This window comes from Hemiscyllium ocellatum, chromosome 28 (assembly GCF_020745735.1).
Source record: "Hemiscyllium ocellatum isolate sHemOce1 chromosome 28, sHemOce1.pat.X.cur, whole genome shotgun sequence".
Taxonomy (NCBI): Eukaryota; Metazoa; Chordata; class Chondrichthyes; order Orectolobiformes; family Hemiscylliidae; genus Hemiscyllium; species Hemiscyllium ocellatum.
The window spans coordinates 31,842,573-31,859,849 of record NC_083428.1 but is presented as its reverse complement, the minus strand read 5'-3'; the positions used below and the strand labels follow the sequence as shown (position 1 = coordinate 31,859,849).

At 41.3% G+C, this 17,277-nt stretch overlaps 1 protein-coding gene across 1 annotated transcript in view; it reads left to right on the top strand.

Annotated features, from left to right (window-relative positions):
* The window catches only part of LOC132828921 (phospholipid-transporting ATPase ABCA1-like), a 116,041-nt gene that overhangs the window by 21,292 nt on the left and 77,472 nt on the right, over nt 1–17,277 (top strand). The window contains exons 7-10 of the mRNA XM_060846120.1: nt 1,840–2,054; nt 3,657–3,833; nt 7,043–7,265; nt 11,513–11,734. Coding sequence (XP_060702103.1) covers nt 1,840–2,054; nt 3,657–3,833; nt 7,043–7,265; nt 11,513–11,734 — 837 coding nt within the window. The remainder of the gene's footprint in view (nt 1–1,839; nt 2,055–3,656; nt 3,834–7,042; nt 7,266–11,512; nt 11,735–17,277) is intronic.

The following is a 17,277-nucleotide window of genomic DNA, read 5'->3' as shown; positions in this document are numbered from 1 at the left end:
GAATTAGTTAGTATTAAGAGTGATATACCTTTTCATTCATCCCTGAGGCATTTTCATATTGAGTACCATTGCTATAAACTTAGCTAGAGTTAAACTATGAAGTAGAATACAGCCTGAATCTGATGTTTAACAATAAAAACATTAGCTATTTGTTAAAAAACTAAAAATATTTTCTGAATGCCACTCACAAATATGAATGTTTGTGAAATATGAAGGTCTGCGAGTCTGATCTGATTTGAGAAACTGTCATTAAATGGCACCAAGCTTTTCATGTTTAAATCAAATAACTTCATAGGTTATGTTTCATAATAACCCTCCATCACTACAAATGTTGCTATTGTCAATTAAATTGAATATTATCTTCATGCTCTTTCTTATTGTGAAATGGCAACTTCTTGATGTGAAGAAGCTGACAATAGTATTTATGCCACTATGAAATACACATACATTGCCAGTGATCTTTGTAGGTTAGTGATAAGCTGAGAAGCAGTTCTCCACAGGGTAAATTTTGTAGCATGGGCTTACCCAAAGTAATAATCTGGGTTCCCTAACAACATCAGAGTGGGACTTCTGCCCCTCAGAGCAAAGAAGGCTCAACCTTGAGCGACTAGCCAATGTGCTTACAAGCTCAGTAGTCCCAGAGATATCCTGTGCTTAAACTGTGAGGGAGTCTTAAGGAGAAGATTAGGTAATACCAAGCTGAAAGGTTTTTGATCATAGAAAGTGAAGGAAACACAAGGCGGTCTGAAATTCTGTAGCAGTCCTTGAAAAGAATGAGTTAGTGTGGAACACATGAGATGATCTTGACTACAGCAGGAAGGACAAAGACTGTATCTGATAATCAGCTTGGGAGGAACAAAAGTGGAAAAGTTGAGGACTAATCGCTGACCAAATTGAAATTTGAGAAAGTCCCAATAGAGCAAGGCAGAGAATGAGGCTTTAAATAAATCTCTCAAATAATTTTGTTTACACGGACACCTGATGATCAGCTCATATTAGCATATGTGCCTGAGCCAGCTGTGCCTGTTTATATTTTCAGTTCTCAGTGGACTACCTCCATCCCTCTCTATCCTGCGTTTGCCCATAGGTAACTAATAGAGACCTTAGCACATGTACATGTACATGTGAGCAAATCCCTGCTGTCAGGATAGTGGAACTGGTCATTAATGGAAGCTGGAGGGTCTGGTTTAAACTCTGATGCCTCTGGGTTTGATACAACATGCAACCTGTTCTCAAGATTATGTTCCCTGACACCTGGAACTTTGGACACACGAGATTTTAAAGGTAGCCCATTGTGCCTCAGTGTCATTGTTGGCACTGATTTGTTTAGACTGGTGAGAATTAAGACATGAAATGCAATGCCGCTCTTTGTGATGTTACTATAGTCAATGCTCTCTCATTTCTCTAAGGTTCCACATAACTTTGTCTTAAACATTCTTCATTGTCGCTGATGCTTTTCTTCAGATTGAAGTCAAGACTTGAGTCATTCTTTGTCAGGATTATGTATTGCTTGAGACGTTAACTTGTCTGTTGTCTCCATTGTTACTGACTGACATGCATGTTTCTGTTTCTGTTTGATTTCCAGCGTGTACTAGTGAATTGCCTCCAGCTACTGTCTATATGTTCTAAAGTGGCAATACAGCATAATCTAGACATTAGTTTTTGATTCAAGTCAATTTCTCTCCAACTCTTTCTTTAAGCTTTAACATCCTACACTACTTGACTATTTACCTGAATTTACCTGAATGAAATATAAACCACAATCCTACTTTAAATCACACTCTTTCTGTTCCTCATGGACATTGTTCTGAGTCTAAAAATATTGCTCTTTCTTGACAGTGCATATCTCTGAATAAACTAGAAGCTGTTCCGACCGAAGAGAAGTTAGTGGTCCGTGCGTTGCAGCTTCTGGAGGAAAGACAGTTCTGGGCTGGAGTTGTGTTTTTGGTTGATGAGCCAACAGGTAGTGAGATTCACACCCTTCAGCCCCACATCAAATACAAGATTAGGATGGACATTGATTATGTCGCTCCAACCCACAAAATCAAGGACAGGTATGTTGGCATGTTAATCAAATTCAGTTCCTTTTTGGAATGTAGACTGAGAATTTCCTCAGATGTCCTTGATCCTCGTAACTTCACCAGAAATCTCATTCATGTTGATGATGATTTTCCTGCCGTATTTGTTATAGGGTTTTGGTGGAGAAACAAAGTCAACATCTGGGAAATTCCAGGCTGTATTCATTTACTGTTTTCTATGTCTGTCCAGAATTTCCCTTAAGTGATCAAATATTCAAGCCTGCTGTCAGATTTCGGTGATTAACTGTTGTATTCTAGAAAATACAAAACCACTTTCCATTAACTTCAGCTATGACGTTATCTCTCAATGGTTGTTTGTTTATTTTTATTAAAGGAGAGGAAGTGTGGCAGCAGTCTATGAGCACACAGTGTCTGTGTGAGGTTCTTTATGAGTTAGTTTATCTAAAATATTATCTTTGCCATTTATTTCTGAACTACCATCATGATTTGAAGTGACAGAATAGGGTCAGTATTCCATCTCAAGTTTGACTTACTGTTAGGGAAGCTGCTGGTGTTTTGAGGTTGCCCATCTGTCCTGGAAAAGGATCAAACCAGCTGAATATTAAATGTGTTTAATTTCCTATTGCCAAATCAGTCATTTTTGTTTGCCAACACTGTGTCTGTGTGTGACCACAAGTGTTGTTGCAGTTTATGAAGGAGAACTATGCCATTGCTTAGTGTTTTGCATTTTCATATCAACACAGCCAAGAGGCTGGGACTAGTAGAGATGGCACACAAGTGTGATAAAATGTGACAACTGGAAGTAAACTTTGTGTGGATATGATTTTTAACATGCCATTGATATGGGTGGAGCATATGATTATACTGGAGTTTAATCTTTAATTATATGACCAAAAAAAATCAGAAAACCTCTTGTGGTTTCCTGTCAATTGCCCGTGATAAAACTACATGAAAAAGCACCATGAATTTCATTTTTGCTATCAGAAATGTACTTCAACTGGTTAGAAATTTGGAGTTTCATTGTTGCACAAGCTGAGGGAAGTTGCATTGCTATTGGGCAGGAAGACAATATTCTGAGCAGTGCCTCCAAATTGAGCATGACTTGCCTGCACTTTGGTTTACTGGGTTCTGAAATGTCTGTAAATCTGCAAATTCTACCATATGCAGGAGAGGTGGTGTTTGGAGGTTGGTGCATTCTGTCTCTAATGCCTCAACATCATCTTATGTGCTACCATTGCACCCAACACCCCCCCCCCCAACTGTTTGGTGCATTCCTGAATAAACCTTTTTTGGCCAGTGGCACACCACTCCCGAGGGTCGGTAAAACTGCTTGATCTCTTTAGGTCTACTTTAAGGATATCCCTGAAATGTTTCTGCTGCTCTCCCAGGGAAGTGGGGGGGTGGGGGTGGGGGCGGGGAGTGTCTCATGTCATGACTGAATTCTGAGCAGAGCAGCTGCTTTGGGAATTTCTTGCAACTTGCAAATGACATGTCTCATCCAGCCCAAGCAGAAAGACTTAATGACAGCAAGACTTCTTTATCAATGTCCGATATATGGAGGAATTTGGCTGAGTCTTGTTACTGTGATGAATTGTATTTTGCTGTGTTACCTCTTAGGTTTTGGGACCCAGGACCTGAAGCCCTCACAATTCGGGACCTTCAGTACATCTGGGGAGGATTTGTTTACATCCAGGATTTGGTGGAACAGGCAATTATTCGAGTACAGACCAATGAACACAAGAGGACTGGACTTTATTTACAACAGATGCCTTATCCATGCTATGTGGATGATGGGTAAGTGCCAGCACACATCTCGATGATTTATGAATATAAAAGATACTGTAGCAGAGCAGTAATATATTTGGCAAGTGATTTATGGCCCATGCTAATGCTGTGGAGCCTTGTAGATAAATTTGTAAGCTCCAGCTAAAGATAGATGGGCATATTAACCCTTGCCTCAGTTTGACCTAGTATCTGGGGACCATCCTACCTTTGGGCCATTTGTCCAGAGTCTGGATGGGAGTACAGCAGAGCTATCCACCCACAAATGGGGGGGGTAACAAATTGTCTTTGATTTTACACCGGGTATCAGAGAATGAATAGAATTTTCCAGGTCATAACCAGGTTCCCAGAGGTGTCAAGTAAGTGGTAGCTGCCTGGAAATTATTTTCCAGTGGCAGACCAGGATGACAGCACTGTCTTGTTAGAGAGTTGTCTCAATGACTACTCGAGCAATTGGCTATTATGTCATATTCACCAAAGCATACCATGCAACCAATGTTACAGACACCTCCATCATCATCTCTATCCTCTCCATAGACAGAACAGGCTCATCAGAGTTGGCAGCAGAATAGTAGACAGTTTAGTTCAGCTGCAATCTGGGATTCTTCAACATTGTCTGTGGTTCCTACGTTTCATTGGATCAGATCTAAAATACACAAAGAAACCTCCTCCTGATATTTTATCCAAGCTAACAATGGTTAAGCAGATTTTATTGTCATTTTGACTGTTCAAAAATAATGAATTTGTGAATTTCAAATCCACAATGTGTATGGAGTGCTACCTTTACTCATCAAAGTGGCTTAATGCTCCACTTATTTGCTGATGACTTCTCACTTTCTTTTCCTTGAAGGAATACGCACAACCAAAACTGAACTCAAAGTTTCAGAAGGATCAACACTAAACGTGATCAACACAGCTCTGTTATTTAGAGTAAATGGAACATTTAGTTAGACAACCAAAGCCTTAGAACAAACCACAAGAAGGAGTGTTCAATGTGTAAAGTAATCTGGTCACACACCACATCTATCTTGCTTCTTGCTGATCAGAATTGGATATTCGGTATGGGTGGTTCAGAGAAAAACCATGAGGCTATTCCCCAGTATTGAAAGTTAAAGATATTGGAAAGTGTTGGAGAGATGTGGACTTTTCAGCCTGGAAGGGAGAGGTTTCCTGAGTGGTGATCTTGCAAAAGCATATGATAGTTAAGGGAATGTAAAAAGATTAGAGTGAAGAGGAACGAGTTTAAGCTAATGAAGAAATGAATTTCAGTTCTTCTGTCCCTTAGACCCTCTGATCCTCAGATTGGGGGAGGCATATATCTGAAGCATTTTAAAAAATCATTGGATCCTGCAGTGGGAGGGTTATGACAATAACCTCTTTTTATAATGATTAATGTAAAAGGACTAAATGCTCTTTGTCAAAAATAATTACCTTACAATTTTGCAACTTAAGACACATTTAATGTTTCGAATTCAATTTTAAATACCAGTAGCAGGATAATTTGAATCCTGTTTATTTTTCTGACTGATACTAAATTGAATTAATTGGTGAAATGTAACCATTATTTGAAAAAGCATATTTGAAACAATTATAATATGTTAGTTATATTGTGCCAAGAGATGTAGTAAATTTTAGATAATCAATTCCAAATGTCTGTTTAACATTGCTATAACACAAGGGTTTTTTCTATAGAGCTCCAATGGATCCTCTTTTTCTCTTGAAGTCTCTTGTTGGCGTTTAGTTCTCCCAATTCCTCTGCCTCTGCCACATCTGCTCGGAAGAAGAGACATTCCATCCCAAGCATCCGAGAAGTCCACCTATTTCAAGAAACATGCTTTTCCCCCCCTCTGTCATCCAGACAGCCCTCCACTGAACCACCTCCATTCCTCGTTCCACTGCTGTAACCACCCCCCTAACAAACGCAATAAAATCAGAGTGCCCCTTGTCCTCATCTACCATCCTACCAGTCTCCGCATCCAACACATCATCCTTACACACTTTCGCCAACTCCAAATAGATCTCAACACCAAGAACATCTTCCCCTCCCCACTCGCCTCTGCCTTCCACAAGGATTTTTCCCTTCGACAGTCCTTACTTTGCGCCACTGTACCCACCAACACTCCTGAACGCCAAGGTACCTTTCCCTGTAACTGGAAAAGATGTAAAACCTACGATACACCTCCTCACTCACTTCCATCCATGGCCCCAAACAGTCCTTCCAGGTGAGATAGAGGTTCACCTGCCTCTCTTCCAACCTGTATCAGGTGCTCCCGATGTGGTCTTCTTTACATCTGTGAGACCAAATGTAAACTTAGAGAACAGTTTGCCAAGCATCTCATCCAGGCCCGTAGTGGCTGACCAGATCACCCAATCACTGCCCATTTTAATTTCCCTTCCCACTTCATTTCTGACCTGACTATCCTTGGCTTCCTCCATTGCCACAACAAACCAAACTGCAAATTGGAGAAACAGCACCTCCTGGGCAGCCTACAGCATGGAGGACTCAACATTGAGTTCTCCAATTTCAAATAACTTCCCTTCCCAGCTCCTCGCCCTCCAACTCCTCACTGCCACAAGCCCAATTCATTCCTCCCACTGACCAACCAGGTCAACCCTCTGTCTGTCTTCACCTATCCCCACTTCACCAACCTGCTCCCACCATCCCCTTTATCTGCAGCTTCCCCTATACCCGCCCCACATCCTGAAGAAGGGTTATACCCAAAATGTTGACTTCTCCACCTCCTGATGCTGCTTGGCTTGCGGTGTTCTTCTAGTCTCCTGCTTGTCTACTCTAGATTCCAGTATCTGCAGTTTTTTGTTCCTAGGCATTTGGTTCCTGGCCATTTTCCAGTACCTCATCCTGGAACCATAGATAGTTTAGACAATGTCAATGGACCATTTAAATTGATGGCACAACGCATGTGTATCAAGGAAGAAACTGAAATCTAATTCTCATTCCTTTTATTAATTTTCTGCCAAACTAATTTAGAGTATGAACCAATTGCTCAAGCCATCTTCCTGACTGAGACCAATAATTTACTCTGAGATTCTTGGTCTGTGACTTCTGTATCCCTAGTACGTTCCTTGTGAACCTACTATCTCTTCAGATAGTCTGAACAGTTTTAAATAATGTTCTCCTTCTGAACTCAACTCTGTATTCCAAACTATTTAGCTGATTGTCTTCCAAACAGGTGATTAATTTTGATTTTCTCTTAAATCAGTTTCTTGCGAGTTTTGAACCGTTCGTTGCCCCTCTTCATGATCCTGTCTTGGATTTACTCAGTAGCGATGATAGTCAAGAGGCTGGTTCATGAGAAGGAGGCACGGCTAAAGGAGACAATGAAGATGATGGGACTGTCTAATGGAATTTTGTGGGTCAGCTGGTTCATCAGTAGCTTCATCCCTTTCCTCATCAGTGCTGCTTTTCTCACGTTAATCCTGAAGGTAAATGCCCTATAATAATTGAAGTTAACAAAACGTTTTGAACAAGATAAAGGATGTTTTAAACTTATTCAGTTAATTTTCAAATTGAAAACTATGAGTTATAGATCTTTGTTCCTGTGCACATCTTGCAACTGCCAGTCAATTCAGACTAAGCACTAACCCCAGTGACCTCTTTACTTCAAGCCCCAGTGGATTCTAGTGCAGATGTTAAATTCACCTAATTTTGATGATGTCTCATAGATTGGTTTTCATCCTGAAAACCTTTTCTGGACATCAACAATAACTGTCTTCTGATCATGGCAAGCCCATCTGTGTTTCTCTTGGCTTTTCATGTATTTCCCACTATGTCTCATTGAGCCCACAAGTGTGTTATACTGTGGCATCATATATAACCGCACACACAACAGATGTTGACTTGAGCTTATTCCTATTTTGTGGTGATTAATTATATGAAATGCCTCTATAGATTGGCAATGTTCTGCAGAATTCGAACTGGTGATGATCATTAACTATGCTCTTTGAAAAAGCTTTCTCATTTGCACCAAACTTTTGAATTTATTCTTTATTTGAAGATTTGCACTTTACAATTTTCTTTGCCGTATTCACTCCTCATTTCCTGCTTTGTTTCAGTATGTGTAAAGGAGTCCACCTGGGAAAAAGTGAGGACTGCAGATGCTGGAGATCAGAATCAAGAGTATGGTGCTGGAAAAGCACTGTAGGTCAGGCAGCATCTGAGAAGCAGGAGAATCCACATTTCGGGCATAAGCCCTTCATCAGCAATTCCTGATGAAGGGCTTATGCCCAAAATGTCGATTCTCCTCCTGCTCCTCAGATGCTGCCTGACCGGCTGTGCTTTACCAGCACCATACTCTTGACAAAGGACTCCACCTATTGAGATTAAACTTTGAGCTCATCAACATATTTAAAGCACAATTAATTTCAAAGTATACTAATTCAACAGAAAAGTATTAAGAATGATCTCTGATGCAATTTAAAGTGTGGTTAGATTAAATTCAACAGATTCTTAGCTGTTCATTTGGTTATCTGTAAACGTAAATGTTAATCTCTCCTATGTGTTATGGTTCCAAAAATTTCATTTCTAAGTCTGCTGGACTGAATAAAATAGATTTATTTTTGGTGGATCTCTGTTGCTCACATAATTGCTATGATAATCATCAATGTATCATTTCTGTTTGTAAATTGCATGTTTAAATTGCACTGCTACTTAAACTACCTCATCAGTTGCATTTATATATCCAGTGCTGAGTGTGCCATTGTACATATCAAACCAGAAGGGCTCTATGTTCATTTCCAGTTCTGTTCAGAGTTAGCTGATCCCAGCTGGGCTGTCATAATTCACTTCAATACCCAAATGTTATGGGGTGGGGAAGTAAACAGTCCACATTCCTGAACTCAGCTCTATCGTCCGGGTTCACTCTTTAGGCAGGATGAAAATGTCATAGATGTTTTAGCAGATACAAGCAGGCATTTTCTGGTGAGTAGGAGATAAAATAAATTCCCCATCCACCGCTATCACCATTCACTCCCTTGACAACACACTAGCCATGAGCACCCACATGGGTCCCAGCTATACCTGCCTCTTTGTAAGATATGTGGAACAGTCCATCTTCCGCAGCTACACTGGCACCACCCCCCACCTTTTCCTCTGCGAGATCGATGACTGTATCGGCGCTGCCCCATGCTCCCACGAGGAGGCTGAACAGTTCATCCGCTTTACCAACACCTTCCACCCCGACCTCAAATTTACCTGGACCGTCTCTGACTCCTCCCTCCCCTTCCTAGACTTCCATTTCTATCTCAGGCGACCGAATCAACACGGACATTTACTATAAACCGACCAACTCCCCCAGCTACCTAGACTACACCTCCTCCCACCCTGCCCCCCTGTAAAAACGCCGTCCCATATTCCCAATTCCTTCGTCTCCGCTGCATCTGCTCCCAGGAGGACCAGTTCCAATACCGAACAACCCAGATGGCTTCCTTCTTCAAAGACCGCAATTTCCTCCCAGATGTGGTCGACGATGCTCTCCATCACATCTCCTCCACTTCCCCCTCCTTCACACTTGAGTCCCGCCCCTCCAATCGCCACCAGGACAGAACCCCACTGGTCCTCACCTACCACCCCACCAACCTCCATATACATCGTATCATCTGTCGTCATTTTCGCCACCTCCAAACGGACCCCACCACCAGGGATATATTTCCCTCCCCTCCCTATCAGCATTCTGAAAAGACCACTCCCTCTGTGACTCCCTCGTCAGGTCCACACCCCCCACCAACCCAACCTCCACTCCTGGCACCTTCCACTGCAACCGCAAGAAATGCAAAACTTGCGCCCACACCTCCCCCCTTACATCCCTCCAAGGTCCCAAGGGATCCTTCCATATCCGCCTCAAATTCACCTGCACCTCCATACACATCATTTACTGCATCCGTTGCACCTGATGTGGCCTCCTCTATATTGGGGAGACAGGCCGCCCACTTGCGGAACGTTTCAGAGAACACCTCTGGGACACCCGGACCAACCAACCCAACCACCCCGTGACTCAACACTTCAACTCTCCCTCCCACTCCACCAAGGACATGCAGGTCCTTGTACTCCTCCATCGCCAGGCCAAAGCAACACGACGGCTGGAGGAAGAGCGCCTCATCTTCCGCCTAGGAACCCGCCAACCACAAGGGATGAACTCAGATTTCTTCAGTTTCCTCATTTCCTCTCCCTCCACCTTGTCTCAGTCCCAACCCTTGAACCCAGCACCACCTTCCTAACCTGCAATCTTCTTCATGACCCCTCCGCCCCCACCCCTACTCCGGCCTATCACCCTTACCTTATCACCCTCACCTTAACCTCCTTCCACCTATCGCATTTCCAATGCCCCTCCCCCAAGTCCCTCCTCCCTACCTTTTATCTTGGCCTGCTTTGCTCACTTTCCTCATTCCTGAAGAAGGACTCATGCCGAAACGTCCATTCTGCTGCTCCTTGGATGCTGCCTGACCTGCTGCGCTTTTCTAGCAACACATTTTCAGCTCTGATCTCCAGCATCTGCAGTCCTCACTTTCTCCTAACTAACACATAGTGGCAGCATGTGTGTCATATACAAGATGTACTACAGTAAATCATGAATGCTCCTTTGACAGCACCTTCCAATCCTATCACCTAGAAAGACAAAGGTAGCAGATGCTGGGGCACCACCTTCTGCAAGTTCCCCTCCAAGCCTCTCACTACCATGACTTGGAAATATATCATCGTTCCTGTCATTGGGTCACAATCATGGAACTCCCTCCCTAACAGCATTATGGGTGTACACATGGGCTGTATTTATTTAAGAAGGTCGCTCAATAAATGTCAGTGTAACCAGTGATGGGTGGAGATTAGTGATGCCCACATTCTGGAAATAAAAGATGATGGGGGATGAAAGGGACATTTCCTGACATAAACAGAACAGCCCTGTATTTTCATGAGGTTTTTTGAAGTAATGTGGTTTGTGGTTTTCCAGCTGACTACTGTACAATGATAGTGGAAGCTCTGGACACGTCTGGAGTAATTAGTTTGCAAGTAGTGACTGGCAAAGTAAACAGAGAACAAAATGTTCAATTCCCACAATCCGATCTCTATTTATTTTAAATCTGTGTTTCATTACAGCTATGCTATTTGGCTTTTTGTTACTGCAACATCATGTTTAGTGGGATGTCATCATTTTTTGTTTGAAACTTAAATAATAATAATCTCAAAGAGAAAATAAACAATTCACAAAGACATTTTGTGTACACAATAAAAGATCAGTGAGCTTGTCCTGAACAGGAACATAGAATTGTGAGTAGGCAATCCAGTGCATCACACCTTCTCCAACATTCAGTCAATCATGGCTGATCATCTACCTCAAAACCACCTTTCCACACAAACCTTGTGTCTACTGAAAGCAATGGTCTCCAGAAATCTATTGATTTCTTTCTAGAACCAGCTCAATGAATGAGCTTCCACAGCCCTATGTGAGAGAGAATTGCAAAGATTCACTGCCTTGAGTGAAGAGGTTCCTCCTTAATTCAGTCCTAAATAGCTTACTGCTTACTTGAGAGTATATCCCCTGGTCCTAGACTAACAACAGGGAAAACATCCAATATCTGTGCATCATGTCGGGTAAAGTTTTGTATGTTCCAGTGAGATCTTCAAACTTGTACAGAATGTTCAGAACAAAGAATTATATTTCTTTTCTCTTTTGTTACAGAAAGGAGAGATTCTCCCATACAGCAGTCCCTCTGTTGTATTTGTATTCCTTGCAACCTTTGCTGTTTCCACCATCATGCTGTGTTTCCTGATCAGCACGTTCTTCTCTGGTGCAAACCTAGCAGCCGCTTGTGGTGGAATCATTTACTTCTCCCTCTACCTTCCATTTGTCCTGTGTGTGGCATGGAGAAACTCGGTCACTTTCCCACTCCAAATATTTGTGGTGAGTTTAATGGTTATCATTGGCATGATCCAGACTGGTTCCTGTAATTGTAGTTACTGGATGAATTCAAGTATTGTTCATTCTGAAGTAAACAAATGTTGACAATGCAGTCTGTTGAAGTCAGAGGAAGTAGGTTATCATGGTAAAACTTTGGGTAGTGCTCTTCAGCACTAAAACAAAAGCTCATAGAGCTTGAGAGATTCCACTGGCCTCGTATCTATGGAGAGAGGGACAGCGCTAATGCTTGAATTCCACTATGACTCTTCTTCACAACTTCATTTTGAGTCCTAGTGGACTTGAACTGTTAACTTTTTGTTGTTCTGTCCACAGATGCTGCCAGACCTACTGAGTTTCTGCAGCACTTTGTTTTTAATTTGGTGCCATCTGCAGTAATTTGCTTTGATGTGAAACCTGCAGCACTAACTAGCTTAGTTTATGGAAGTCTGTAGAGTGTAGAAAGGAACTGAAAGCAGTGCACATGTAGGGAAGTTTGATTGGGACAGAGGACAGTTGGCAGTATATGGGATAGTAGTCAAGCTGGTAAAGTAAATCTGGGATGGCAGTACACAGTCACATCAAACATTCCAGCACTGGGTATAGCAAGTGAAATAGGACATAAAGCTCTGTTTACTTCAGTCCAACTCTGTCTCAGTCCAAACCTCAAGAGTTGTAAAGGTATGGAAATTATCGATTTCTCCTCAGGTGTAATGCATTCTTGCTAAGTAAGAATACTGTTTACAGATACTTTTATGGTATTTTAGCCTAAATTGGAATGAGCTTGTACTCATTAAATATAAGGCCTTTAAAACCAGAAGCCACAGAAAATTTTCATCCCATCCAGTTGTCTGAAGATTTCCCTTAATAAATCTGCACTTCTCCAAATGACTTCATTTTATCAGTTGAAGATGAAAGCAGATCAAAGAGGGAATGAAAGTCTCACCCTCTAATTCATTTTTCAGCTGTATACATAATTAGGCTGGGTGTACTGAAAATACCTGCAAATATCAGATCAGAGCTATGTCTAATGGGTATTAAATAATAAATGACATGACTCACTGTATCTGGAAATAAATTGGATTGCTGAATACATGGTGAGCAATTTCCATCAATGTTGCCTCCATCCCAGTTTAATCATCTTATTGAGAGCGAGGAGGAAATGGTATTGTATTGAACACAGGAAAAAAGTGAACCAATTCACAGGCTATTCAGTCGCTAGGCTCCTGTTCCAAATTTCCACTCAATAATTGCCCTGAAGCTAGCCGAAGATTTGACTCTGTTGTGTTCTACTGGATTGCTTGGTTTGGGGTAGTGTGCAGAAAGGAGCTGGGTTTTACCTCTATGCTTTTTTATTGCATTTACTTCAAGTGAAATACCTAATCAAAGCACAGTGAAGTATATCAAAAAGCAATAATTTCTGTCAACAAAAATGGGATCCAAAAAGCTGAAAATTGTAGAGGATGGGGAGACTAAGACTCTATAGTTTAGAAAGAGTGGGTTAAACCAGGGGAGAGATTTTGCATCAGAACTAAAATGGGAAGTCTATTCAAGTAGTATATAATGATTGGAAAGCTGACTGCCAAATAAAAATATTAATAAGCTGAGAATTGCTATTGTTTAAAAAAAATTGGAATAATATGAAAAGCTGCTATACAAACCTAATCTCAGACAGTGGTGGATCAAATTGAGCTGTGTAATCAGACTATGGGAACTTGAATTTCCAAGTTGGAAAACTATGGGAACTATGCTGGGTCTAGCATAGGTTGGATTACTGCTAAAATCAGCCATGCTGGTCAGTGTGCCAGTTCACTGATTTCATCAAGCCATATTACAGAGATAGGATGGGTGGCAGCAGAATCACCAATCGGACCATGGCAGCTGGCACAGCTCATTAAGAACCTACTGAGGTTGATGGGGATTTTCCAGTTGTCTCCAGGTTCCTGAAGATTTCCCTTAATTAATCTGCACTTCTCCAAATGACTTCATTTTATCTAGGATTACAGTTATTTTAATTCTAGCAACTGCAGAAGATGTTAATCTTACACCTATTTTCTGTCTAAGGATATCACATTTGCAATTTCCTGGTCCTCCACCACCACCTAAATGTGGTTGGGAAATTTGGGCGTGCCACTGACTTTTCCTGCCTAACGTTCTTCAACATCTGCCGATGCACCCTTCCATTACTAGTTTCTTATCAACTTGAAGTACACCAAGCCATTTTAATACCTCCTTTTAGCCAATTTTTTCCAAGATATTCATTTTCTAAATTTTCAAATTTGTTGAGAACAATATTTGAAACTTAATCTGTATTGCGCAATTTACTGTAACTCCAATATATGTCATAGGTCTTTGGCATAACTGCCAACTGATTGCATAATAACCAGATTTTCTACTTTTAAACCTTGGGTTTCCTGTTTTGTAACCTTTTCGTTTTAAATTCAAAGCTCTGGACATCTAACTTTTGATGTTCTGTGCTATAACACTCCTTGGTGTAGGGTGGCATTGTATCACTGTTAGGAATTAGGAGTTAGGAGTCAATTACTTCAATGATGGTAACAGTATCACATAACTGGAGAATATCCATCTCAATGCAAGTTAAAAGAAACATGTTTTAAAAAGATGCAGCTATTTCCAATCAACATCTACAGTCCCAAAGGCATTGAGGTCACTGGGAGGAGTTTAAGTAGACTGAATATTTTCCTCTAAGGATTAAGTACTTGATATACTAGTCACAATTAATTGTATTGCCTAAAATTCTGCAAATCGATGAGCATAAACATGGAACAAACTAAACGGCTTTATGCGTTGGAATGTTTTGGAATATCTTGTCTACCATGGATATGATGGTAAACAAATAAATCTCAGGGTTTTTTTGTGTATATGATGCCAGGCCCCCATTATCTAGCCTGAGATGAATGTCTCCTGAGGATTAGGACAGAACAAGCTCCTCTGACATCCCCTTCTGGAGGAAAGAGGAAGTAATCCAATGGAGATGCTGTTCTAGTTTCCTTTTCCCCTCAGGAGTTTGCTCATCTTCCAATTCGCAACTTGCTGTGGAAGCACAGGTTTAATCGGAGACCGATCAGAGTGTGACAATGTAAACTGGCACTTAGTTCTCCATCCAGGCAGTTCTCCCCATCAACCTTGTCCACACTCTCAATCTTTATTTTTCATTAGATCACCTTTCACTTCTTCTTAATTCCAGAGAATATAGGCCCATTCTACTAAAGCTGTCCTCACAGAAAACCCTCTTACTTCTAGAATCAATGAATGAACATTTGTTGAACCTCTATTAAGATTAATGTACCTTCCGAGTTTGAAGAACTTTACAAAGTTCTCCAGCAGTTGTCTCACTAAACATACAAAAGCAAGATAATACTGAAGATGAGGACTCCAGAACTGCTGCTCCCCTAGCCAAGCTGTTCCATACAGATACAATAGTGGCATTGTAAAATGTTGCCCAAATATATCCTATACGGAAAATGCAGGATAATTCTAATCATGCCAATTGTCTCATCATTTCACGTTTGATCAGCAGTCAAGTGGTGGAAGGTATCATCAACAATGCTATCGAACAGCACTTGCTTAGCAATAACCTGTTCACTGACACTCAGTTTGGATTCTGCCAGGGAACTCAGATCCTGACCTTATTACAGCCTTGGTTCAAACATGCACAAAGTAGCTTAATTCCAGAGGTGAGGTGACAGCACCTGCTTTTAATATCAAGACTGCATTTGACCGAATGTGATATCAAGTCCTAGCAATAATTGAGTGCATGGGCATGGCATTGGCTTTTGTGTGTGTGCATGCATGCATGATGATTGTAGCTATTGGAAGTCAGTCATACCAGCTCCAAGTCTTCTCTACAGGTGTTCCTCAGGGTAGTGCCCCCATCCCCAGCTACTTTATCAATGATCTACCCTCTATCATAAGTTCCAAAATATTGATATTCACTGTTAATTGCACAATAGCACCATTCGTGACTCTATAGACACTGAAGCAGTCAGTATCCAAATGAAGCAAAGCCTGGAAAATAACCAGGATTGCATTGAGAAATGGTAAGTAACATTCACTCTACATAAGTGCCAGGCAATGACTAGTCCCAATAAGGGAAACTCTAACCATCACCCCTTGACATTCCCTTGCAAGATGTCTTCCATGTCACTCACCATCCTAATTTGGAAATATGTCACTGTTCCTGAAATTTTGCTGGTTCAAAATTCTGGTACTCCTTCCTTAACACCGCTGTGGGTGTACCTACATCTATGGAGTCCAGTGGTTCAAAAGGAAGTTCATCACCATCTTCTCAAAGGCAGCTAGAGATGGACAATAACTGTTGGTCCATCCAGCGACGTGCACATTATATTGGATGCTGGAAATCTGACGTAAACAGAAAATACTGGAAAAAATTAGGTGTATCAGGGAGTTTGTGGGAAGAGAAGCTTCTTTAATAGCCACTTCTGTAACATGTTTGGTGGTGGGGAAAGCGGTCGGAGAGTGGTCAGGAGAAACGTGTCACGTTTCTGTACCCATCTTGATTGAGTCTATGGCAGAAAGTCACATTGTAGCCTTCCCCTCCCACCACCAATTCAGGCCCTTAAGTTAGTATTAATGCTCATGCAAGGGCATCGTTCCATCTTCACTGATATTAATCCAGCAGAAGGCTTTTTTGAGTGGAAGAATAATGACTAAACCCATGCAAAGTTCCCAGGGGGATATCGTGTTTAATCAGGAACTGATTGAGGAAGCTGATGTTATAAGCCCAAGCTGTTACTTTGGACTCACTTCTCATAACCCCAACTACTGCCATCACTAATATGTAGCCTGGGTTCCTTTATGATTCTAGGCCTTGCAAGGGTTTATTACTGGCATCATCTGGCGGTGCTACCAGTCAGTAGTGCATCTGGCCTCTAAATAGGGACATCTGCACTCAGGCTCCTTGATCCCAGGGAAGACATGTTGTTAGCACCTAATTCAGCAGGGCTTTCTGAAAAGAGTCTCCATTAAATGTCAACCAGTTTTAAGCAGGTGAAATGAAACTCCTGTTTCAGTTGAGGTTTCTTAGGTCACAGACACTTTGCAGATTTGGTAACTCAAGATCTCATTGGTCTCCACCAACTCCCACACACAGCAGTAATAATATGCTACCACCCCTGCCCTCCCTTATTAACCTTATTTAATATGCTTAATTAAAGTTAATTAAAGTTTTTAGTTTACTTGATATTTTTAGTTTTGTTTCATCTCATCTGATTTTAGTTATTAATTTAATAGAGTAATACAGATTCTCAGCTTCTCAGTATAAATGACTGACCCAACTTAAAGCAAAACATGGTAATACTCATCAGTCAATTGCCCACTCGCTACCATGTAACATGAACCTTGATGATCTTTTGTGTCCTCCGCTATAATGCCATTTAAGAAATGCCAGACCTGTTTAACCGAAAACTGGTTGCTCCAACAGTGAGTCTCCAGACCCTGGCAAAGCCTAAAGAAAACAAAAAATAAGTCACACATTTTTCTGCTTCAAAGGGAGTGAGTATGCCTGT